Source organism: Halichoerus grypus, chromosome 2 (genome assembly GCF_964656455.1).
Source record: "Halichoerus grypus chromosome 2, mHalGry1.hap1.1, whole genome shotgun sequence".
Classification (NCBI taxonomy): domain Eukaryota; kingdom Metazoa; phylum Chordata; class Mammalia; order Carnivora; family Phocidae; genus Halichoerus; species Halichoerus grypus.
The window spans coordinates 193,260,548-193,282,769 of NC_135713.1; the positions used below are offsets into that span (position 1 = coordinate 193,260,548).

General features: G+C 48.2%; 1 protein-coding gene across 9 annotated transcripts in view; it reads left to right on the forward strand.

The window, feature by feature from the left end:
* Window positions 1–22,222, forward strand: part of MYL4 (myosin light chain 4) — a 44,012-nt gene that overhangs the window by 8,156 nt on the left and 13,634 nt on the right. For 3 of the 9 annotated variants that reach the window (XM_036121183.1, XM_036121182.2, XM_036121185.2), the window contains exons 2-8: window positions 7,424–7,574; window positions 10,631–10,658; window positions 16,514–16,693; window positions 18,007–18,180; window positions 18,649–18,726; window positions 19,226–19,269; window positions 19,750–19,931. In XM_036121183.1, the coding sequence (XP_035977076.1) occupies window positions 7,458–7,574; window positions 10,631–10,658; window positions 16,514–16,693; window positions 18,007–18,180; window positions 18,649–18,726; window positions 19,226–19,254 (606 nt within the window). In that variant the 5' untranslated portion in view covers window positions 7,424–7,457 and the 3' untranslated portion in view covers window positions 19,255–19,269; window positions 19,750–19,931. Of the gene's footprint in view, window positions 1–3,809; window positions 3,831–6,972; window positions 7,208–7,423; window positions 7,575–10,630; window positions 10,659–16,513; window positions 16,694–18,006; window positions 18,181–18,648; window positions 18,727–19,225; window positions 19,270–19,749; window positions 19,932–22,222 lie in introns of those variants that run through there. The other 6 variants (XR_004926281.2, XM_036121180.2, XM_036121187.2 and 3 more) reach the window with 5 other exon arrangements.

Here is a 22,222-nt window from a genome sequence, read left to right on the forward strand (position 1 = left end):
CTGCCTTTACCTTTGGTGCTCTGGATTTTCAGGGTCACTAAGACTTCAGGTTTTCATTGCTTTTTTCCTTCTTCTTTGGGCAGAAGAAATCTTAGCTATAGGGGATTGGGTTAATCATTCTCCTTGAGTTATATAGCCTTCTTTCATCACTGATCCATACAAAGCTTTTTGTTTAATTAGTTATTTATTCCTTTTTATCTTGTTGCCCCATCCCATCCAAACAATACTCACCATAAGCAACCCTCAAATATTTTTAATGTGTATTTTTTTGTTGGTATGTGTAATGCTTCTAGTATGCATGTACTTAATAAAATTTAATAATACATCCTATTCTCCCAGTATAGCCAAAATTTTATTTCAACATGTAAACAATATTAAAATTATTGATATATTACATTCTTTTCTTTGTAGTAACTCTTCAAAACCCATTGTGTGTTTTTTCTTACAGCATATCTCAATTTGGATGCTAAATTTTCATCACAAATACTTAATCTGTATTTAGATTTCATAATTTCACAGTTGAAAAAGTAGATTCACATACCTAAGTTTTCCAAGCATACTTAAAAATTTTCCAGTAACTGAATCAAGTACCAAAAAAAATCATTTTCCTTTAATAGTTGCATCCAAATGGACAAAATTGCTTCCTCTATTTTAAAAGAATTATATCAGTATCAAAAGTATGTCCAAGTCAAGTAAATTCACTAACTGCTGTGTCAACTCAGTATTATTAACATGAAATTCAAGGAGATATTGCATAAATTGAAAAGCAACTCCAAATTTGTTAATATCAACAAAACATTTAAACTTTTCTTGTCATTTTTGCAGCCAGTTTATATAATGCTATTTATTAAAATCTGCATATTTATGTTAGAGAAATGCATATTAATTTGCATTGTGGCAGGCTTCAGTTTTAGCATAAATTCTTGTACCTACCTAGCTAAGTTGCAAATAAGCGTTTTCTTTCCTTGGAGCTTCAGGTTTAGCTCATTCGTATGCAGTATGATATCAGTGAGATTATATGCAGATATTTTAAATTTACAGAAATGTAATTGTGGTTTATATCTTATTCAGCTTCTCACTCATTGCTATATTCTTCTGGATACACATCTAATCTTTTGCTTCTAACTGGTCTATACTCTCTCATGGCCCTGTCTCAGTAATGGAGACCCACATTGCTTCCCCTTCTGGCCACCACAAGTCATGCTGCAGCAAAGAACCTCTCTATTCATGTCTCTTCTGAACTTGAGTGAGATTTCTTTCACATGTATACTCAGCTTGATTGCCCTTCTAAACCACAAAGCCCTTCTACTTCTATCCCCCCTATTTCTTAGCTCTTCTATTTCTTTGCTTTTCTTTTTTTTCTTCTGGAAGATATTCTTTCTTTTGCCTTTCAATACCCTACCATGTTTCCCAGCTGTGTCCATCGTGCTACTTTTCAAATCTATTGTGTGTTCTATTTTAATGATTAATTTTTTATACCTAACATGTTGCTTGTTTTATCAAAGTTTTTTTTTCTATTTCTTTCTTTCTTTTTTTTTTTAAAAGATTTTATTTATTTAATTAATTAACAGAGAGAGAGAGAGAGAGACAGCGAGAGAGGGAACACAAGCAGGGGGAGCGGGACAGGGAGAAGCAGGCTTCCCGCCGAGCAGGAAGCCTGCTGCGGGGCTCGATCCCAGGACCCTGGGATCATGACCTGAGCCGAAGGCAGTCGCTTAACCGACTGAGCCACCCAGGCGCCCCTTTTTTTCCTATTTCAACTATACTTTATATATCTGATATTTCTGTTTGGTTCTTCTTTATGTCTTTTTGTTCTGTATCATATCAGTAATATTTCCTTTTATCTCTTTTAGCATGTTTACTAAGCTCCTTTTAAAATCTTGGCCTGTTGTCATATTTCTACTTAAGGTACCATCTGGGCTGTATCCTTTCGGATTAGTTGTGCTCCTCATCTGTCTTGTTATTTTGCCTAAGGGCACATAGGTTGCTTGTCCGATAGAGCATGCCAGTGCCACTGAGCTCAGGGGGTAAGGGTTGGAGGTGAATGAGCCCTAGTACTGAGAACAGTGTCCCGCCCCCCTCGTCCCTCCCCCCCCCCCCCCACTCCAGAAGGAGCAGCCTTGGTAGGGGGAGATTTTTTTAGATTGTAATTCACCCGCCCTGAGCATTTAGGGAAGGAGGGAGAACACAACTATCCAAAGTTCAGTTGCCCCCTACCTGTTTTTTTTTTTACTAGCTCTTTTTTTACAGCACTGTGCATCTTCAGTGCCCTGATGTTACCCTAACCAGCACCTGGATCACAGGTTTGAGTCACACAGGTGATGGGGCAACGCTGTATGTTCGAAGGCAGTAGTGGAGGAAAAGAGAGATTGGAACCCCGGAGCTCCTTTTTTTTGGTCATTCCACAGCCTTGCCTGGCGACATCTCTCCCCAAACCAAAGCCACCCTTCTAACACACACACACACACACACACACACACACACACACCAGTTCAAAACAGGGCTCCCCTTCATCCAAGGGGTTTCTCACAGTTCTCTTCATTTCTTGGTATTTTCTCTGTATAATTCGTCCACTGTTGATCTTGGGAGAGGAGGCAGCAGGCACACGATTTCAATCAGGACCCAGGCTCAGCTATTTTGATGACTTGCTCTGTCCTAGACACTGTCCTAGGCATGTCACCCATAGTAAGTCTAACACCTTTTTGCACCGTCAAATGTCTCAAGAATTCTTTCTTGACCCTTGGGCTCAACGATCCCCTATCCCAACCAGCCAGGATCCAAGAATAATGGAAATTTAGAGTTGCCTCGACTCTCTAGCAGCCTCTTTGCTGCACTCCTGGCCCCTACTCTCTCTCTCCTCCAAATCACATAATCCTCGTGACCAATCTATGAGGTTATATTAGCAGCCCCATTTCACAGATAAGAAAACTGAGACATAAAGAAGTTCACTTGAGGGGCACCTGGGTGGCTCAGTCGTTTAGGTGTCTGACTCTTGATTTCAACTCAGGTCATGGTCTCAGGGTCGTGAGAGTGAGGCTCTGAGCTCAGCGGGTAGTTGTCTGCTCGAGATTCTTTCCCTCTACCCCCCCCCCCATGCAAGCTTTCTCTCTCTAAAATAAATAAATTAAAAAAAAAAAAAAGTTAACTAGCTTGCCTAACCCATTGAGTCAGGACTCTAACCTGGGCAGTCTGGCTCCTGAGTGGGCCCTCTTACCCCCTGCCTTGCGGCAGAGCCCAATTTACCCAGTGCCCTCTATGGGGACAGATCTGTGTTGGCCAGGGCGTTGCCCCATGATGTCTAGCTTATGAGGCACTGGCCAGAAGAGAGGAGGGAGGGTGACAAGGACAAGGCATTAAGAGCCAGGCCTGCTGTCAGCAGCATTTGATCCCAGGCAGGAGACTCTGATGGATCTCTTTCAGGACAGGACACAGGGTGTGCATGGTTAGAGGGGAAGGGAGAAGAGCGAGCGAGCGTGCGTAAGCCCAGCCCAGATGAGGGCTGATGTCAGTTCTCTATGCGTCTATCCCCGGATTTGACATGGGCTGTAAATGGGTTGGTGTGAAATTCTGTCCTATGTTTTCCATCTACTGAGTTTGAAGTCCTTCCAGTGGGAGCATCTGAGTGGGCTGGAGCCACTCTGGCTCAGGAACCATTAGAGGCCTCAGAGGTGCTGGTTAGGCTTCCAGTACCCACTACTCTACTTGCCTCTTCACACTCTGCTTCTTCCGTCCTTCTCTCTTTTTTTCCTTTGCTCCGCTTGGTCAGCGTATGTTGGAGCGGGAAGACAACGTCATAGACCCGGCACCGGATACTCTAGAGGGACAAGAAGGTAAAAGTCAGTGACCATGAAGCAGAATGAGGGCTGCGAAAGTGAAACCTCTGGCTCCAGTTACTGGGCTTTTCTGGGCTGTGAGCATCGAGAGTCGTGGTAATAGCAAGGCCAGGGGCGGGTATCTTGACTCTTGAGGCATGGCTCTTTCTGGAAAACCACACTCCCCTCTAGTTGCTTCTAAAGTGCCAGACACTCTTTTAGCTGGTGTTGCTTAAAGAGAATCAGAAACTGATTTGAGGAGTGTCTCCTCCCCCACTGGGGTGCTTGTGGCCTAAGGTTTCAGGCAGGCTGGCTCCTTGTGTGAGTGGGGCTGACAGGCAGGCTGCCCGGCCCCAGGGACCTGCTACATGCTTCCGGAGCCACAAATATGTCACACTGTGGGTACCCAGTGGCCGCCCTCCCCCCTTCCGCCATTCCTCTCCACCTCTTCCTCATTCCTAAACCCACACCTCCCAATCCCAGGAGCTGCTGCCACCTTACCTGTCCCTCCCCCAGGAGGCCCCCTCTCCTGGAGTTCCTTCCAGGAAGTCTGAGAAACCCCAACACACATCTCACTTCATCTAGGAAAGCGAATTAAATTAACAGCTGTAAGTATTTCTAATGTGCCAGGGATGGTTTGTGGTGCTCTGCTTACGTCGTTTCATACAGATCTCACAACAACTCAAGAAGGAAATGTTTACTGTTGAAGGTCTTTAGGGTACTGGGCCCGAGATTAGGAAATGGCAAATCCAGGATTCGGCCCTATGCTCATCTGTCTCTAAGGCCCACACCCTTTCATGTCTGCGGATGCTCAGCCAGCGCTCTAACCTCAGAGCTCTGTTTCCAAGAGGACTGGATATTTTGCTCCTCCTGAGAATTAAAACAAAGAAAGAAGGAAAAAGGAAAAAAAGAGAAAGATAAGTGAAAGGAAACTCCTGACTCTGTCTTTTGAGGATCAAACTTCTTACTGGAATGGTTAAAATAACTTGTTTCTTAACTGGAAGGGGAAATGCGAGAGCATCTCATTCAGTGGTTATTTTTAGACTCTTAAACCATGGAATCATTTCTTAGACAATGATCGTGGGACCCCGATGTAGAAAAACACAGGTGTGGAGCTGATTGAAATGGCAGGGGGAGCTCCCAACCTGGCCTCTCCACATCCCTTGCAGTCAGAAACAAGTTAAGGGAGCCTTGGGTGTTTGTTGAACATTGTTTGAAAGCTCCTGATGATCTCTCATTTTAGAGATAAGCAAGCTGAGGCCCAGAGAGGGGGAGTGGCTCTCGAGGTCACAACTAGTGTCTGGATCTTCCAGCTTCCAGCTTGCAGCTTTCCACCAAACCCCGGTTTGTGTATCTTTGCAAACCCCTGCAGCACACCTAGTCCGGGAAGGGGATGCAGTGGGAGGACAGGAGGAAAGAGGCTGGGCTTCCTTTTTCCTTCTTCCTCACCACCAGCAACCTGAGCTCCCAACCCCTGGGGAATGAGGAAGTCAGGGAAGGGAAAGATAGGGAAAATGGAAAGGTGCAAACAGAGGCCTCTGGAAGTAGGTGACATGAAATCAGAAGGAAGAGAGAAGGTGAGGCAGAAGAGGGGTGGGGTGAGGTGAAAGGGCTAACAGCTTCTGTCCCAGCCAGGACCAGTACTGGCCTGGGTTTGGGTCTTACTCTCTCTAGTATCCCCTTGGGCAAGCCCTGGCTCCTTTTCCTGCCTCAGTTTCCTTTGAAGGCCTCTCTGCGTAACAGTGGTGAGAGCCCACCGAGGCTGTAGGAGCTGCAGGGCGGGGGCAGATCTCCACACACCGCTCGGAGCCAGAATTAGCCGGCTCAGCTCTGCCTATGAATGGCTGAATGTCTCCAGGCCGCTTAAAAGTCCCTCTGGGCATTAGGTTCCTCGCCTACGAAAGCAGGTAGGATGAGACCAACTCTAAGGGCCCTTTTGGCTCGGATAGATCTGGGAAATGGAGCCTGGGGAAGGAGCGGATGTGGGCCCCGGGCACCTGGAATCGCACACAGGTGTATGTAGTGTAGCCATCTTGTTTCATAGGGAGGAGCCTCATAGGGAGGGTCCCTTCATAGGGAGGGTCCGTTCATAGGGAGGGTCCCTTCATAGGGAGGGTCCCTTCATAGGGAGGGTCCGTTCATAGGGAGGGTCCGTTCATAGGGAGGGCCTAGAGAGGCAGAGTGACTTCGGCTTCTCTCAGCTTGGACTTTTATCCTTCGAACTGGAGAGCCTTAAAGTTCAGCTCAAAGCAATTCTGTGCAGTGGGTAAGCTTTTTTGTTGTTTTCTGAACATTTTATAGACTTTCAACGTTTTTTACAAAAACAGTATATGCTCGTTATTAAAAATTTCCATTAATACAGGAAGTGAAAAAAGTACAAAATTATGAATTGCCGTCGTCCCCCCTTCCTCCCCGCCCCCAGGTCCCAGGGGTGTTTCTTCCTAACACGTTAGTGTGTATTCGGCCTGACCTTTCGGATGAACACACAAACATATTATGTATGCACCGCCCCCCTCATCAATGGGATTATGATCTCAATGATTTGAGCATAAACTTTAGAATCAGACACACCTGGGTTCTGATCCAGCTCATAGCTAATTAGCTGAGTGACCTTGTTACCTGACCACTTTTAGTTTCAATCTCCCCAAGTGTAAAATGGGAGTAATAATGATAGCTACTTTATAGGATTGTGGTGAAGGCGTAATGAGATTTTATATGATGGTGCTTAACAGTGCCTGGTACACAGTAAGCATTACACGTACACACACACGTACACACACACGTACACACACACACAGTCCTGGGGCACAGAGTGAGTTAGAGGTATAGTGACAACGGGACCCAAGTTTTCTGACCTCCAATCACACTGACTCTTAGCCACACCTCCCTGCCTCTCACCCCAGCCCCCCAGGCACAAGTTCAGCGCTCAGGACTTGTTGAATGAATGATTGAGGTTGCTGGTGGTGGGGGTAAACCCAGGGATTCGAGGTCTGTGGAGTTCCTGGGATGCCCGCTCTGGAGGATGGAGGGCTTCACCCTGTGAATTGGGAGGGGGTGGGGACAGTGTGGGTTGGCTGGACCAGCTGTTGCTTCAGGGCTCCAGGCCCAAGAGCTGAGCCTCAGGGCAGAGCTGAGGCCCCAGAGTGGCTCTCAGCTTAAAGGAGCCGGGCTTAAAAGGAATGTGCAGTGGGCTGCCTCTGCTCGGGAGGGGCTAAAAAAAGCCTTACCCTCCCCTGGGCTTTGTGTGAGGGTTATCAACTGCTCTAGTCAGCTCATCTCTCTGGCTGGACTCTGGCATTTTTGAGAGGGTCTGTTTTCCTGGCCCCTCTGGGTTTCCACCCATTGGCAGGAAGGGGTCAGCCTGTCCCAGAGGTGGAGGCCAGGAGGAGTGTGAGGTGTGGAGGGAGGGGAGGCTCGTCGCCCCAAACCTGGTGACAATACACAGTTGTCATCTGTACCCTGCTGGTGTTTCTTCCTTTTATAGTCAGAGCAGTTGCTCTTGCTCTCACCCAGCCCCTCTGTGGGGGCTCCTGCCCAGGATAAAAGGGGAGGGAGGCGGCCCAGTCTCCTGTCTCATCTCCCAGGCGCCACATCTCTTGATTCCTTCCTAGCTTCCATCTCCGCCGGAGATCCCAACAAGACAACATGCCTCCCAAGAAGCCTGAGCCTAAGAAGGAAGCGGCCAAGGCTGCCCCAGCCCCTGCCCCGGCCTCAGCTCCTGAGCCCCCCAAGGAACCTGCCTTTGACCCCAAGAGCGTAAAGGTGAGTGAGACTTAGCCACTGGGGTGGAGGTGGGGATGACATTCAGGATCCTGTCTGTCCTGGACCTTAGAGACCTATTTTCTGGAGGCTGGACGGGCTGAAGGCTGTGGTGGTCCATGCCCCACATCCTGGTGCCTGGGGTGGTGGAGCTGGTGTGGGGGCTGCTGAGGGGTATTTGGACTTGTAGGCCTTCCCCCTCAGGAACAGGTTTCTGCTCTGAGGAAACCCTGCTCTGTCATCCCAAATTTACCCAGCAGAGTCGGGAATGGCAGGGAGATACAACCAACTAACCATTCAGCCTTAAATTTTAAGGCACTGTGGGAGCCATCATAGTGAAGAGAAGGAGAATGACCCTTTCCTCAGAGGTAGTATGATATCTTTCTGGAGAAAAGACACATGATAACCACCAGTGCAACTTGGAGTAAGTGATGTAAGCAGTGAGGGAGCTGGGGGTCTGGAATAGGCTTTGTTCTCAAAGACCCTTTCAGTGGGCACGTGTTGGGGGCAGAGGGGCTCTAGGTAAGGTGAGAGGAGGCTGTTTCCCTCTCTTCTCCCCTACCAAAGTGGTTCCCTCCTTCTGTGGCCTCAGCCTGGGCTCCTGTCTGGGGTATGCAGTGGACAGGCCCATCCCAGGCTGAGAACTTCCCTCTAACCTGGTGAGGGAGTGGGGCCTGGCTCCCTCCCTGTCCGCCCTGCTCCCCTCACACTGGAAGGTTCTTCTCCCTGCAGCTGGTCCACCAGCCCTGCATGCTGACTCAGTCACTTCAGGCCTCCCAGCTATCTGGCCCAGCTGCTGAGGGAATGGAACTGGGAGGGGCTGGGCCAGGGAAGGAGGGGTCAGAGGCCTCTGGAGAGTGAAGCAGTTCTAAGTCTTGGCACCAGAACGTAAGAGGTCAAGTGCTACTGGTATGAAGAGCTATTAATAACAGGTTGGGAGTGGTGGGCCCCTGGGGATAGCCACGAGGGCAGGGCTGGGGGTGGTGAAGAATCAGATCAAAATAGGAGCTCAGGACCAGGTTCTGTGACAAGAAGGTAGGGAAACTGCACCTCTGGGCTCCAGTTTGGATGATCCTCCCTAATCCTCTCAGGATTCCTCCCCCCGCACCTACAGCCCCAGGAGACCCTGCTGTTGTGCCGAGGACCCTGGGGTTGATCTATGGTAATCCCTGCAAGGGTCAGGGGTCAAGCACAATCGGCTTGGCCAAGAGACGGAGGCAGTTGCGTGTCCCTGGGCTTTGTTACGGTACACGTGGAGGCGATCGTGTCAAGACCTTGAAAGTACCTGGGTCGTTCGTTACTCCCGCTACGGGCAGAGCCTCACAAGAAGAGCTGACTCTCTCCCGCCCCATCAGGATGCTTTTATTTCTGCTTCATTCCGACAATGCGCTCCTCCTGGGGGGTGGCCTGGTCCCTGGTGTCCGGGTGACAGCTGCCTAGTGGTGTCAGGTCAGAGCCTTCTCTTTGACCCATCACTTCCCTCCATCCACCCACCTCCCCCGCTTTCTCTCCCCCGGTTGCAGTCCTCTTTTTTTTTTTTAATTCACTTATTTTTATTAATTTTTTATTACGTTCAGTTAGCCAACATATAGTAAATCCTTAGTTTTTGATGCAGTCCTCTTTCCCACATCTGGATCTTCCAATCCTGAGGGTGTTGAAATTGCTTTAAAGTGAAAAAAAAAAAAAGTAGGTGTCCTTCATGATTGGAAGGATATGATTTCCCTATTATTGTACTGATCTGGTTCCTTTGCTTTGAAAACTGCTCAAAAAGACAAAACAAAAGTAAACTTAACCCAGTATGTGTGGTTATGACCACAGATTCTGATTTTATGTTTTTATACTCATTTCTCTTACACATTTACTCCTGGGGCAACTGCACCTTTCCCTCAGAGAGTTTGTGCAAAGCATCCTTTACCCTATTTCAGGGGTATCTTTACCTTCCTGACCAACCCCACCTGCGGCAAAGCCCGGTCCTGGTCACGGCTAGTTTCCTTCCCCACCCGGTGTAACCCCTACTCCGCTCTCCTAGCTCATTCCAGCCACCCCCAGAGGTCCTCATGAACAGGGGTTCACCTGCGGGGCACAGCACAAGCTGCAGAGTTAGGACTAGGAATGGTGCTCCGTGAAAAAGGTGCGCCGGGGGTGGTTACCACCCCTGGTGAAGAGGAGATCAGGTGGGGAGCATGGTGGCAGATCAAGGATGATGAAGTAACACACAAAAATCCCAAATTACAATAATGACTCATGCTTGTTCATTGTCATTCATTTTCAGAGCCTCCCACCTGCCTCTTCTGTACTCAGCATTAAATTATTATGCATTGTGGGGGCGAATCCAAAATTTATTCCTTCACTCAACAAATATTTTTTGAGTGTCTGCTCCGTGCCAGGCATCTCTGTGAGCGGTAACAAAAATCCTGGCCCAGGGGGAGTCCTGGCTTCGGGAGGCCTGGGCACATCTAGAGGCAGGGCCGTGGGATAGCTGGGAAACATCGAGGGCTCACCCAAGCTAGGCTTGCCCTGATGCCCAAGAGGGACATGTGCTGGGGGGTGGGGGGTGGGATGGGGCGAGGGAAGAGAAGGTGGGATTGAAGGAGGTGAATGGAGAGTCAGCTTCAAGGAGGAAAGGGGGGCGGAGGGTGAAGAGTGGTGGAAGCCCAAAGGGAGAGGAAGTCTGACAGTGGGTGGGCTGTGGAGTCAGGTTGGAAGTGAGGGCAGTTTATGGCCAGCTAGGAAGAGCAATTTATATTTGACCCGAAGAAATCACCATAGGGAGTCGCCATAGGTTCTAGAGTTCTCTAGAGTATTTTGCTTTCTCTCTTTCCCTCTCATTCTGAGCCATCACTTCACACGTGGTATTGAGGGCGCTCTGGTGGCTGCACTATTTGATAGCTCATTGTAGTTCATTCGTCAGGAGACCGGGGTGCCCTTCGTCTCCTCCCCCCACTGGTGGCCTGCGGGAGGTCCTCCCCCCGTCCCCGACTGTGGTGGAAGCCACTTCTGCTTCCCTCTGGGAGCCTTTGGCAGTCTCAGCCCTCATTCTTGTGTTTCCTTCCCCACAGATAGACTTCACTGCCGACCAGATCGAAGGTGAGTACTGACAGCCGCCCCTCCCCCAGCACATCTTCCCTGGAGGAGGAGGATGGAGAAGAGTAGTTGCTATCACCAGGGTCCTAGTAAGCACCTTAATCATCATCATTGCTCACCCGTATTTGCTCATTTTCACCTAGGATATGTGATGACTTAAGCACTTTATGTGGATTAACTCAGTCCTCACCATACCCCTAGGAGGTAGGGACTATTATCACCCCCATTTTACTGTGAAAAATTGAGACACAGACAGGTTCAGTAGTTTGCCCAGTTGCACACAGCCAGCTGGTAGTAGAGCCAGGACTCAAACTCAGGCGCTCTGATTGCAGACCTGAATTCTCAACTGTTCTGCCAGACTGCCTGGAGCGTAATAGATGCACAGCAAAAATGTCTTTTTTCCCCTCTACCTGCAAAACCTACTATTCAAGATACTTAGAACCCTCATTTCTGTTCCTGTTATTGGAAAGCCCTCCTTAGGTCACTGGCATCCTCCCCGCTCATCCTGTAGCCTGCCGAGATGCTCGCCTGCTAATGGTGGCAGGGCTAGTGGTGACTTGGGGGTGCCTAGTCCACCTGTGATCCCCATCACCAACCCTTCTCCATCTTTGATGAAGACAATTTGTTTTCTCAATGTTATATGAAGTGCTATTAAGTGCAGCTCTCAAGCCTCCAGATCTCCTACCCTCCAACCTGATTGTTGCCCCTCTCCTGTAGGAGTCTGGGGTTTTGAGAATAGAATGTTTCATCATGTTCTATCTGCTTTATAGCTGGGGCTCATTGCCATTGCAACTTATCCCTCTGTTTTCCCCACCAAATGCCTCTAGGACATAAAATCATTAAGTTTTAGTTAGAGTTAGAAGTTTAGAGTTAGAAGGGACCTTGAAAGGTCATCTGATCCAACCCCTTGATTCTTTTTTTTTTTTTTTAGAGATTTTATTTATTTATTTGACAGAGAGAGACACAGCGAGAGCAGGAACACAAGCAGGGGAGTGGGAGAGGGAGAAGCAGGCCTCCCGCTGAGCAGGGAGCCCGATGCAGGACTCAATCCCAGGACCCTGGGATCATGACCTGAGCCGAAGGCAGACGCTTAATGACTGAGCCACCCAAGCTCCCTCCAACCCCTTGATTCTAAGCACATACTATATTTTATTTTATTTTTTTAAGAGGTATGCAATTTTATTATTTATTTATTTATTTTTAAATAATAATTGCTTTCATTTAGCCTTATCCTTTTTTTTTAAGATTTTATTTATTCATTTGAGAGAGAGAGAGAGCATAAGCAGGGGGAGAGGGAGAAGCAGGCTCCCTGCTGAGCAGGGAGCCCGATGTGGGGCTCAATCTGGGGCTTGATCCCTGGGATCATGATATGGGCCGAAGGCAGATGCTTAACCTACTGAGCCACCTAGGCGCCCAGCACATACTATATTTAAAAAAAAAGTATGGAGTGCCTGGGGGCTCAGTCGTTAAGGGTCTGCCTTAGAGTCAGGTCATGATCCCAGGGTCCTGGGATCAAGCCCCACATTGAGCTCCCTGCTCAGCGGGAAGCCGGCTTCTCTCTCTCCCACTCCCCATGCTTGTGTTCCCTCTCTTCCTGTCTCTCTCTCTCTGTCAAATAAATAAATAAAATCTTAAAAAAAAAAAAAAGGTCAACCAATACCTGCACACAGTAAAACAAAAACAAAAACTCATATTCTATTTAAAAGTAAATAAAAAATAAAAATATTTTCCTCTTGCTTTCCTGTCATGTTGATCCCTCTTCAAAAGATAACCACTGTTTTTTAAAAGATATAATATAATAAATATAATAAATTAATATACCTTGGTATCTTTTATTTATTTATTTTTAAAAATTTTATTTATTTGAGAAAGAGAGAGCACGAGTGGGTTGAGGGGCAGAGGGAGAAGCAGATTCCCCACTACGCAGGGAGCCCGATACGGGCTTCGATCCCGGGACTCCGGGATCATGACCTGAGCCGAAGGCAGATGCTTAACCGACTGAGCCACCCAGGCACCCCAATATACCTTGGTATCTTTTTATAGTTAACAGTTCTACTTCATTTTTTTAAAGGATTACATAGATTCTTATACATGGATGTACCTTTTAATTGAATGAGGCTAATAGTGATAGACCTTTCGTTTGTTTCCTGTTGGGAGCTATCCGCAGCATGCTTTCCCCAGGGGACCTTCCTAGGAGTGGGTCAAAGGATACATACATTTTAAACTGTAATAGTTATTGTGAAATTGTCTTCCCAAAAAGTGATGCCAGTTTACCCACAAATATGGCATGAGAACTAGCAGATGCATTTTGAAACTAGTGAATTGAATCTGACTCTGCTTTTGCAATACCCCGTGGACATTCACTTTCAGTCAATAGTTTGCTGTGCTGTAAGATACTTAAAGTTAATTTATGTTATTTTTTAAAGATTTTATTTATTTATTTATCTGAGAGAGAGATTGAGAGAGAGAGAGAGAGCACATGAGGGGGGAGGGTCAGAGGGTCTCTCCCCGCTGAGCAGAGAGCCTGACGCGGGACTCCATCCTGGGACTCCAGGATCATGACCTGAGTTGAAGGCAGTCGCTTAACCAACTGAGCCACCCAGGCACCCCTTAAAGTTAATTAAAATGCATTTTAGTTAAATAGATACTTGTGTGTAGATACAAGCAGGGTGGTACCCATGAAGAGTAGAGAGTCAACTAATGCTAAAAATTTTTCATTTCCCAAATGGGAATCATGGTCAAAGCCAACTGGGACAGCTGGTTGCCTCTTTTCTCCATGAAGATTTTCAGGGCTGTGGTCTAACTCATTTCAGTCTGTCATCCCTCTGACTTTGAAGATGTTGTCCCTTTTTTGGATCGGAATTGTTTCTGTTTGAATTTTACTTCTGCTATCTCTTCATTTGCTCTTTGATGAAGCTGAAGATGTTTTTCTTGTGTTATGCTAGAAAGAATATTATTTGGAATCAGGAGATTTTAGTATTGGCCCTAATTCTGCCACTATTGGCCATGAGACTTTGGGCAAGTCACTTTTTTGAACCTTAATTTTCTTATCTGCAAAGTAAGAATATATGGTTCTTTTCAATTCAGAATTCCATGACTCTATTCAGCATCCTTTAGATAGCCTCTATTTGAAGATAGTTATCAAATCCTGTCTTTGTTTTATATTCTCTGGGTGATATGGCCCCATTTTATTTTAATGCTTTTTTTTTTCCTTGTAGAAACTAGCTTCTAACTCTTGACTTACTTACTGGTCCCTCTTCAGAGCTCCATATTCTTTTTTTTTTTTTTTAAGATTTATTTATTTATTTGAGAAAGAGAGAACACGCAAGGTGGGGGAGGGGGGAAGAGGGAGAGGGAGAAGGAGAGAAGCAGACTCTCCGCTGAGCGCAGAGCTGGGAGGCAGGGCTTGATCTCATGACACTGAGATCATGACCTGAGTGGAAATCAAGATTGGATGCTCAACCAACTCAGCCACCCAGGCACCCAGATTTCCATATTCTTACAGGAAGGGATTACCACCTTTGCTCATAGCTCTAGCAAGGCCCTGACTGCTATAGACTATTGAGAAAAGGTTTCTTCTGGGCCCATGAACATCACCTCTCATGCACCCCAAGATCACACTGGCTTTTTCTTCTACCTAGTAGCAGCCCTAAACTTGAGTGTTTGGGGTTTATGCGTATACCAGGCTTTGCAGCAGGCTGGAGCGTTAGCAGGTACAATAGGTCCTTCCCTTCTCCTCCTTCCTCCTCACTGTTTTCTTGGTGTCCTGGATAGTTGACCAGAAGTAACATGTGCGTTGGTGTATAAATGAGGATAATTATAGCATAAGGTTTTTGAAAGATTAAGACAACATTATTAGCTCAGAGCTCGGTCCATTGTAAGTGATCAAATCATAGGTCATAGTTCTTCTACTTTCCCCCTCATGTTCCACCTTCCTGTTAAGGATCATTATATTCTTCTTTTATGAGAAGCCTCCTTCTTTTATTACATCTGACCTCACTCTTCTGAATGAACTAGGAGATCAAAAAGTCCGAGTTAAGGGGCGCCTGGGTGGCTCAGTCAGGTAGGTGTCTGCCTTTGGCTGGGATCATGGTCCCAAGGTCCTGGGATTGAGCCCCTGCATCAGTGCTCAGCAGGGAGCCTGCTTCTCCCTCTGCCCCTCCCCCATGTGTATGCTCTCTCTCTGTGTTAAATAAATAAAATCATTTTATAAAAAAAGTCTGAGTTCAGATTCAACTAACATATTTATTGAGCACTGAATTTGTGCCAGAAGCCACGCTAATTGCTTTAAAAGTTAAAAAAAAAAATTAAATCCTTCTAACAAAACTGTGAGGTAGGGGTTATTTCCTTTAGACAAAAGAGGAAATGAAGGTCAGTGAGGTTAAGTGACCTGGCCAGAATCACATAGTTAAGTGGTAAAATTAAGATTAAATGCAGTAAGATGAGACTAGCAGCATTGTTTGAGCATTTACTTTATGCAGGACATTTTGTTAAGATTTTTAACATGCATTATTGTATCTGATTTGAATGTAATTTAAGAACCCTATGAGGTAGGTGCCATTTCTAGAGGAGAAGAGGTTTATAGAGGTTAAATATTTACTTGCCCAACATCACACAGCTAGTAAGCAATGGAAATGGAATTTGAACTTAATTATTCAGTAATTGAAAGACATGTTGTTTTGTACCTTTTAAATTCTTACAAAGCCTAGTAAAGACTTGCAAATAAACATCTTGCAGAACTGCTTTAATACGTAGAATGGTTTGTAAATAATCCGTAGGCAGCCTCTAAGGAATAAGTGTTTCTAGAGTACTTGGTGAGGATTAAAAGCAGCTTTTTTCCTAAGTGGTTCATACATTCCTTAGTTTATATTGTTAATCTGTTTAGTAAACCATTTCTTTGCTATTCCCAGGCCAAATTATCCCCAGTAATGAACTGGTTGAATCCAAATTAATGAGGAATTAAGGTTCTTTGCAAAGGGCCCAGGAGTGCCTTAATTTGACCTTGCTCCTTGGACACCTGCCCTGGTACCTTCAGGGAGTCTAGTCCCTAGAGCTCTGAGCTGGCTCCAGAACTAGGGAAACAATAGTAACCACCCTTTGTTGATTCCCTTACCATGTGCTAGACAGCATGCTTGGCACATCTGATAATCCCCCCAGCAACTCACTCTGGTGGACATTATATCCCCACTTGGAGCTAAAAAAAAACCAAAAAGGAGGGCCCACCAAAGTGAGTAGTTTGCTCAAGGCCAGTGGTAGGTCAGTGGGAGAGCTGGTGTGGTCCGACTGTCTCTACCACGTCAGCTTGTCTCCCTGGAACAGGCCGTGCTGTGAGCTGACTTCTGAGCAGGTCTTATCACTTCGCAGAGTGCCTCCACACACCACCACCTCCTTTGACACTCACAGTTAACTGGGGAGGGAGGGGAGGGTGGAGCTTTATTCCCAGGGTTTGCCCAGGAGTCCTAGCTGGGCTCATTCTGGGCTACTCGGCAGAGCCAAGATGAGAAGCTGGGAATCCTGACCTCTGAGCCAGTGCTATTTTCACTTCCCTGCCATTTTGACAGTCAGGCCCCTCCCCTGCAGCAGGGCAGGGTGCACGGACCGGAGCGGCGCCGCAGGGGAGATATTCAGATGACACAACAATAACTGATAGAAGGGATCCCAGGCCCAGTGCTGGAGCAGGTCACGGAGGCTCCAGGATGCCCCTTTGGTTGTCAGAAGAGGGCGTGGGTGGGCTTCCAGGGAGGGGCTGGAATGATGGCCGAGGGCAAATACTGAAATGTTTTAGCAGCCACATTGACCTGCTCTCAGCCTGGGTGGAGGCTGATGGGCCCCCGGCCACCGTCTTCGCTTGGCCCCAGGGAGGCTGCAGTCGGGTCTTCTCTCTGCAGAGTTCAAAGAGGCTTTCTCGTTGTTTGACCGGACGCCGACTGGGGAGATGAAGATCACCTATGGGCAGTGTGGGGACGTGCTGCGGGCACTGGGCCAGAACCCCACCAACGCCGAGGTGCTGCGCGTCCTGGGCAAACCCAAGCCTGAAGGTCAGCGTGGGCCTGTGGCTCAACCTCCTGGTGTCAGCCTCGAGGCCCCTGGGGCTCTTTCTCTTCTCCCGCAATAGCCCTTCAAGACCAGACCCCTTCCCCAGGTTACCCTTCTCCCCTTGCTAGAATTCATCTGGAAGTCTCCGACAGTTGATTCTTGAAGAATGTGGCCAGGGCTTGCTCTTGTCTTCCCCGTGAAGTCGAAGCTCCGGGGGAGCAGGAACGACCTTCTGCTGCTTCAGTGTCTTCCTCTGACGCCCCAGGGTGTGGGGAAGTGAGGTGGGGATCTGACCACTAACCACCTGCCCGCACGCCCACGCCCAGTATCTTAGTTGCGGCACTGAAATGTCACGAAGACTTTGTTTCTAATGATGGTGAGAGCACCGGAGATTGCAAATTATTTGTTCAAGTTAAAGCGGACTCAATATGAGCTCCGTAATGATGCCCTGTCACTCATTTGCATTCAGCAGGTTTTGGTGAATGAGTTTCAAAAGTGGTGTAAGGCAATGTGTCCCGTTTGTGACTGTCATCTGTCATGTTTGGTAGTAGAGTTAACAGCTGCCCTAACACACATCCTTCGGAGAGGTGTCGGCACTAGGTGGGGACACGCAGCAGCCAGGCAGGCCTTCTCTAGAGGCTTCCTGGGCCCCATATTGCTCCCCTCCCCTTTCCTTGGTTCTGGCCCCTTCCCCTCCTCCTCTTGCTGGTGAAGATACCAGTGTGGGGTGAAGGATGTGGGCAGGAAAGGGCCAGAGGACCAGCAGGGCTTCTCAGAGGTAAAAGATGTCTGGGCGCTTCCATTTTTGGAAGTTCCTGTGTTGTTATAGAAGAAAGAATTGCCAACATCTGTGGTATTTAAAAATTAAAGCTTTTAACACACCATAATGTGGGAGAAGTGGGCTGGCTTGTCACAAAAGAATTGCAAATTTATAAAAATTATTGATTCAGAGTTGCTCCAGGCAATGTGGTCTAGGGATGAGGCCCAAAGGAGGAATGATGCAAAATTCCCTTTTGGCCATCCTATTGGTTTACCTCCGTGACGTGTCTGTCACATGTCAAAAGTCTAAGCTGTGAATGTGAGGCCTTGTTCTGTGACCCTTCGGGCCCCTCGAATCCTGCCACGACCACCCTCGGACCCCCCTTCCCCCCCACCTAGCTGGCCACCTGGAGTTTAGAGGTCTGGGTGGAGTCATAGTGGCTCTTCCCTTCCGCCCTGGTCCTGGCCTGGCAGAGCTGGGGCGAGGCCCCCTACGGACCCGCCGCTCCTCTTGAGCCTCTACTCACATCACATTCTCTCTCCTTCCCGCCTAAAGAGATGAATGCGAAGATGCTGGACTTCGAGACGTTCCTGCCCATCCTGCAGCACATCTCCCGCAACAAGGAGCAGGGCACCTATGAGGACTTTGTGGAAGGGCTGCGTGTTTTCGACAAGGAGAGTAATGGCACAGTCATGGGTGCTGAGCTTCGCCATGTCCTCGCCACCCTGGGTATGCAGGCTGGTGGTGCCCAAGGGGGAGGAAGGGAGTGGTGGGAAGGGCCCAGGTGGCATAGGTAGGGGGTAGACTGGGGTCCCTGCATCCCGAGGATCGCATCCTGATTCAGGCCCTGTCTCTCCAGGCTCTGCAGGAACAACCTTCCCCCAAGCTGGGCTTGGGAGGAGGGAGAGCAGGGCGGCAGAGCAGGGCTGAAGCCTGAGATGTGGGACCCAGGGATCCCACCCTTGTCATTGCCTCAATCACGGGGGCCCTGGTCTGCTCCCCCAGTGCTGGCTGTAGGGCAGAGGGAGAGGCCTTGGGGAGTAGGAAAGACCTAAGACCCTTGTCTCCCCCTCCAAAGCTTGGATGTCCACTTCCCAGATCTGGGGAGCCTTGGGCCTTGAGACTCGAGGGGGTGCTTGGGTTTGGCCTGTCCCTCCTTTGCCATGTGTAATTCAGAACCTACTGCCCCCACCCCAGGAGAGAAGATGACTGAGGCTGAGGTGGAGCAGCTTTTGGCTGGGCAAGAGGATGCCAACGGGTGCATCAATTACGAAGGTATCAGGTCGTGCCTCACTTCCTCGGGCACCCAGGGACGGCGGGCACAGTTTGGGCTGGGCGGGTCTGCAGAACAGAACAGATCCAGGAATTAGAGGCTAGATGGGTGTTGGTGAGCTCCCAGTGGATGTTCTTTTCCATCCTTGGAGTGAACAGCATAGTATAATGGAAAGAGCATGGGTTTTGGAGATAGACTGGCTGTGTGACCCAGATCAAGTCACTTACCTTCTCTGAGCCTCAATTTTCTCATCTGAGCAACGGGGTGATGCTGGCACCATTCTTAAGGTTGTGGGGATTAGCAGAGACAACATAGCTCATTTCATCTATGTCCAGATGTCAGCTTAGAATACACAGCAGAGGTTAGGTCTCTTCTTCCAGCTTCTCCCCAACAACCCCAAATAAGAGAAAGAATCAGAGTCTGGAGAAAGGGTGGTGGGAAGGTTGGAAGTCGGGCTGAGAGGGGCCAAGTGCGGTGACTGATTTCTCTCTCCCTTCCCAGCCTTTGTCAAACACATCATGTCTGGGTGAAGCAGACCCCTCAGGGTGAGTGCAGCCTCCCTCCTGGTCCCTTCTGGGGTCTGCCAGGGGCTCCCAAACACCACCACATGCCCTAGAGCTTTTCTGTCCCAAATCTGACCCCGTAGTGGGAGAGCAGAGGGGTTCATGATGGGAGAGCAGCCTGGCCTGCCCACCATTCCCTGCACTCTCTGTGCTCCTGCCTCCTGCCCTCGGTCCCTTCCAGCCTGGCCTTGAGCTCTCCCTGCTCTTTGCACCCTGTCTTGACCCTCATCAGTCCCACCTGACAGCCTCTCTATTAGGGTCTCTCAAGGCGAGACCATTCCCTCCTGTACGGGCTCCTGCATGTGCAAAAGCCAGGTCCTTGGGTGGAAGAGTGCCCAGGCCTGTGCCCTTGACTCTGTTCCTATTTGCTCCCTTCCCTGGGCTCCCCTGGCTGAGGGCCATCCCAATTGGGGTGTGGGGTTTGTGATAAGGGGCTGGGGCACATCTAGCACTTTCTTTCAGGTGCCTGGCCCTGGGCCATAACCTTTCTGGGGTGAGTTAAGCCAGAGGCCCAGAGTGACTGAGCTGGAGCTGGGGAGCTGGGGTCCTGGACTTGCCACTGCATCACAGCCCTGAGGACACCCCGGGCCAGTAGCCTGCCCTGTAAATAAACGGTTCTGGCAAGCCTGGGCCAGATTCTCTGATTCCGTGTGTGTGTGTGTGTGTGTGTATGTGTGTATGTGTGTACGAGATATGAGGTTTCACGCATATTCCTCGGAGAAAAGAGTAGTATCTGGGAGCTGGGAGACAAGGGCCGAAGCCCAGGGATCTGGAAACATTAAGGTCAGACCCATGAGCAGAGAGCTCCGGGGGGTTGGGGGCTGCAGTTGGTGGAGCTGTAATCCGGAGTTTTGTTTCCTTCCAAGGCTCACTCCCCCACCTTGTCTCACCTCCAGGTGGTAAACAGGAAGGGGGTATAGGAGCACTGGGGCTGCCAGGGACCCCTCAAATGGTTCTTCTTCTTTTTTTTGTAAAAATTGTGGCAAAATACATATAAAATTTTCATCTTAGCCATTTTTAGGGTACAGGTCTATAGTGTTAAGTATATTCACATTGTTGTGCAACCCATCCCCAGAACCTTTTCATCTTACAAAACTGAACCTGTATATCCATTAAATACTAACTCCCCAGCCCCTGGCAACATTCTGCTTTCTGTCTTTATGAATTTGACTCCTCAAGATACCTCATATAAGTGGAATCATACAGTATTTGTCTTTTTCAGTCTGGCTTATTTCACTTAGTATAATGTCCTCAAGGTTCATCCGTGTTGTAGCCTGTGTCACAATCTTCTTGTTTTTAAATCATGAGTAGTATTCCACTGTAGGTAGGTACCACATTCTGTTTATGGTCCTTGTTTCTTGATGTGGGCCCCTTTAGGTGCCTCTTTCCCTGAGTACAAAGCCCCCGGTGCCTGATTCAGCCCTGCTTGTCCTGGACATCTCACTGACTTGCTGCTCAAACCCCCGGGTCCATACCCAGGACTCTAACTCAGGGCTCTAGAAAGTGTCAGGGTCAGAGGGAGCACAGACCTCAGCCTGGGAGGACAGGGGAGCAGGGAGGGCCAAGTGGGAAAAGGAAAGAGATGAGAAAACCAGGATTGGGAAGAAGGTGATAGAAATGTGGTGACGGTTTTTTGTTTTTTAAGATTTTATTTATTTGAGAAAGAGAGAGAGAGAGAGAGCATGAACAGGGAGGAAGGGCAGAGAGAAAAGCAGGCTCCATCCCAGGACTCTGGGATCATGATCTGAGCCGAAGGCAGACACTTAACTGACTGAGCCACCCAGGCGCCCCAGAAATGTGGTGAAGTTGAAGACACACACCCATGAGCAGAAACACTTATGTTGGAGCTCAGGGGCCCAGTTACCCCTATATGGGGGTCCCTATATCCCTGAGAACTCCACAGAGTGGATCAGATTCTCCTTCTCATAGCCTTTTTGCTGCCCCTTTGGAGCATCTAGCCACAGAACTTCGTGGAACTTCTATATATCTACCCATTGTTGAAATTCCATGAGCCCAGATGGGAAGCTTGTCGTGGGAGGCTGAGAACCACAAACCCAAATTCACCCTTCTCAGAATTTACAGTCTGGCTGGGAAGATGAGACCAAGGCCTGTGTATAGCCTTTCTTCTTTGAAGAGGGCTCCGGCTTTGAGAATAAACTGGTTGAATCATAAAACCAGAGATCTTCATGTAGTTGTGGAGAGGGGTCATTGACTTGAGTGGTTTTTAAACTGCTTTAGCTCCAAAGCCTTTTGCTCAAATTAAATCCTACGGGGGAGCCAAAGAGAATGGAGTTCTAGGTGAGGCGGTGGGCTGGACTCCAGCTTCTTGGAGTCTCTAACTTGTGTTCCTTGGAGCACAACCGGGAGACCCCTGATCGAGCCAGACCTGATTGTCAAAATAAAGAAATGGATCGTTAGAGGTGAAGTGACTTATCAGAGATCACAGCTAAAGGAACCCCAGAATCCCATATTTTTCCCATTTTCAACACACCAACCTGCCTTTGAAATTTTTTCCCAAGTTAAGCTCTTGGGAGTCCGACTGCTCTTTTTTGACCTTACTTATTTCTCCTTTTTGAAAATCAGCCTCCCCAACTTGAAATCTAATATTCTTCCTCAGTGTCAGGGCCTTGTTAGGTTTTCCTCCCTCCCTCCCTTTCTTCACAAAGTGTTTATTGTCCACTATACGCATTTATGAGGAATTGGGGTTAAGGCTCCCAGTGATTAAAAAACTGAGAGTGTTTTGCCTGCCCAAGTAGCTTATGGTCTAGTTAAGCAGCGACATAAGCATCCAAGGACTAAGCAGAGAATGATTGTCAAATAGCATAACTTTGTAACTCCACAAAGGATGAGTTCCCAGGAACCTGCATGAAGAGGAACCAGGAGGAAATGAGGTGTGACAGGGAAGATTTTCCTCGGGAGATGGGCTTTAAGTGAG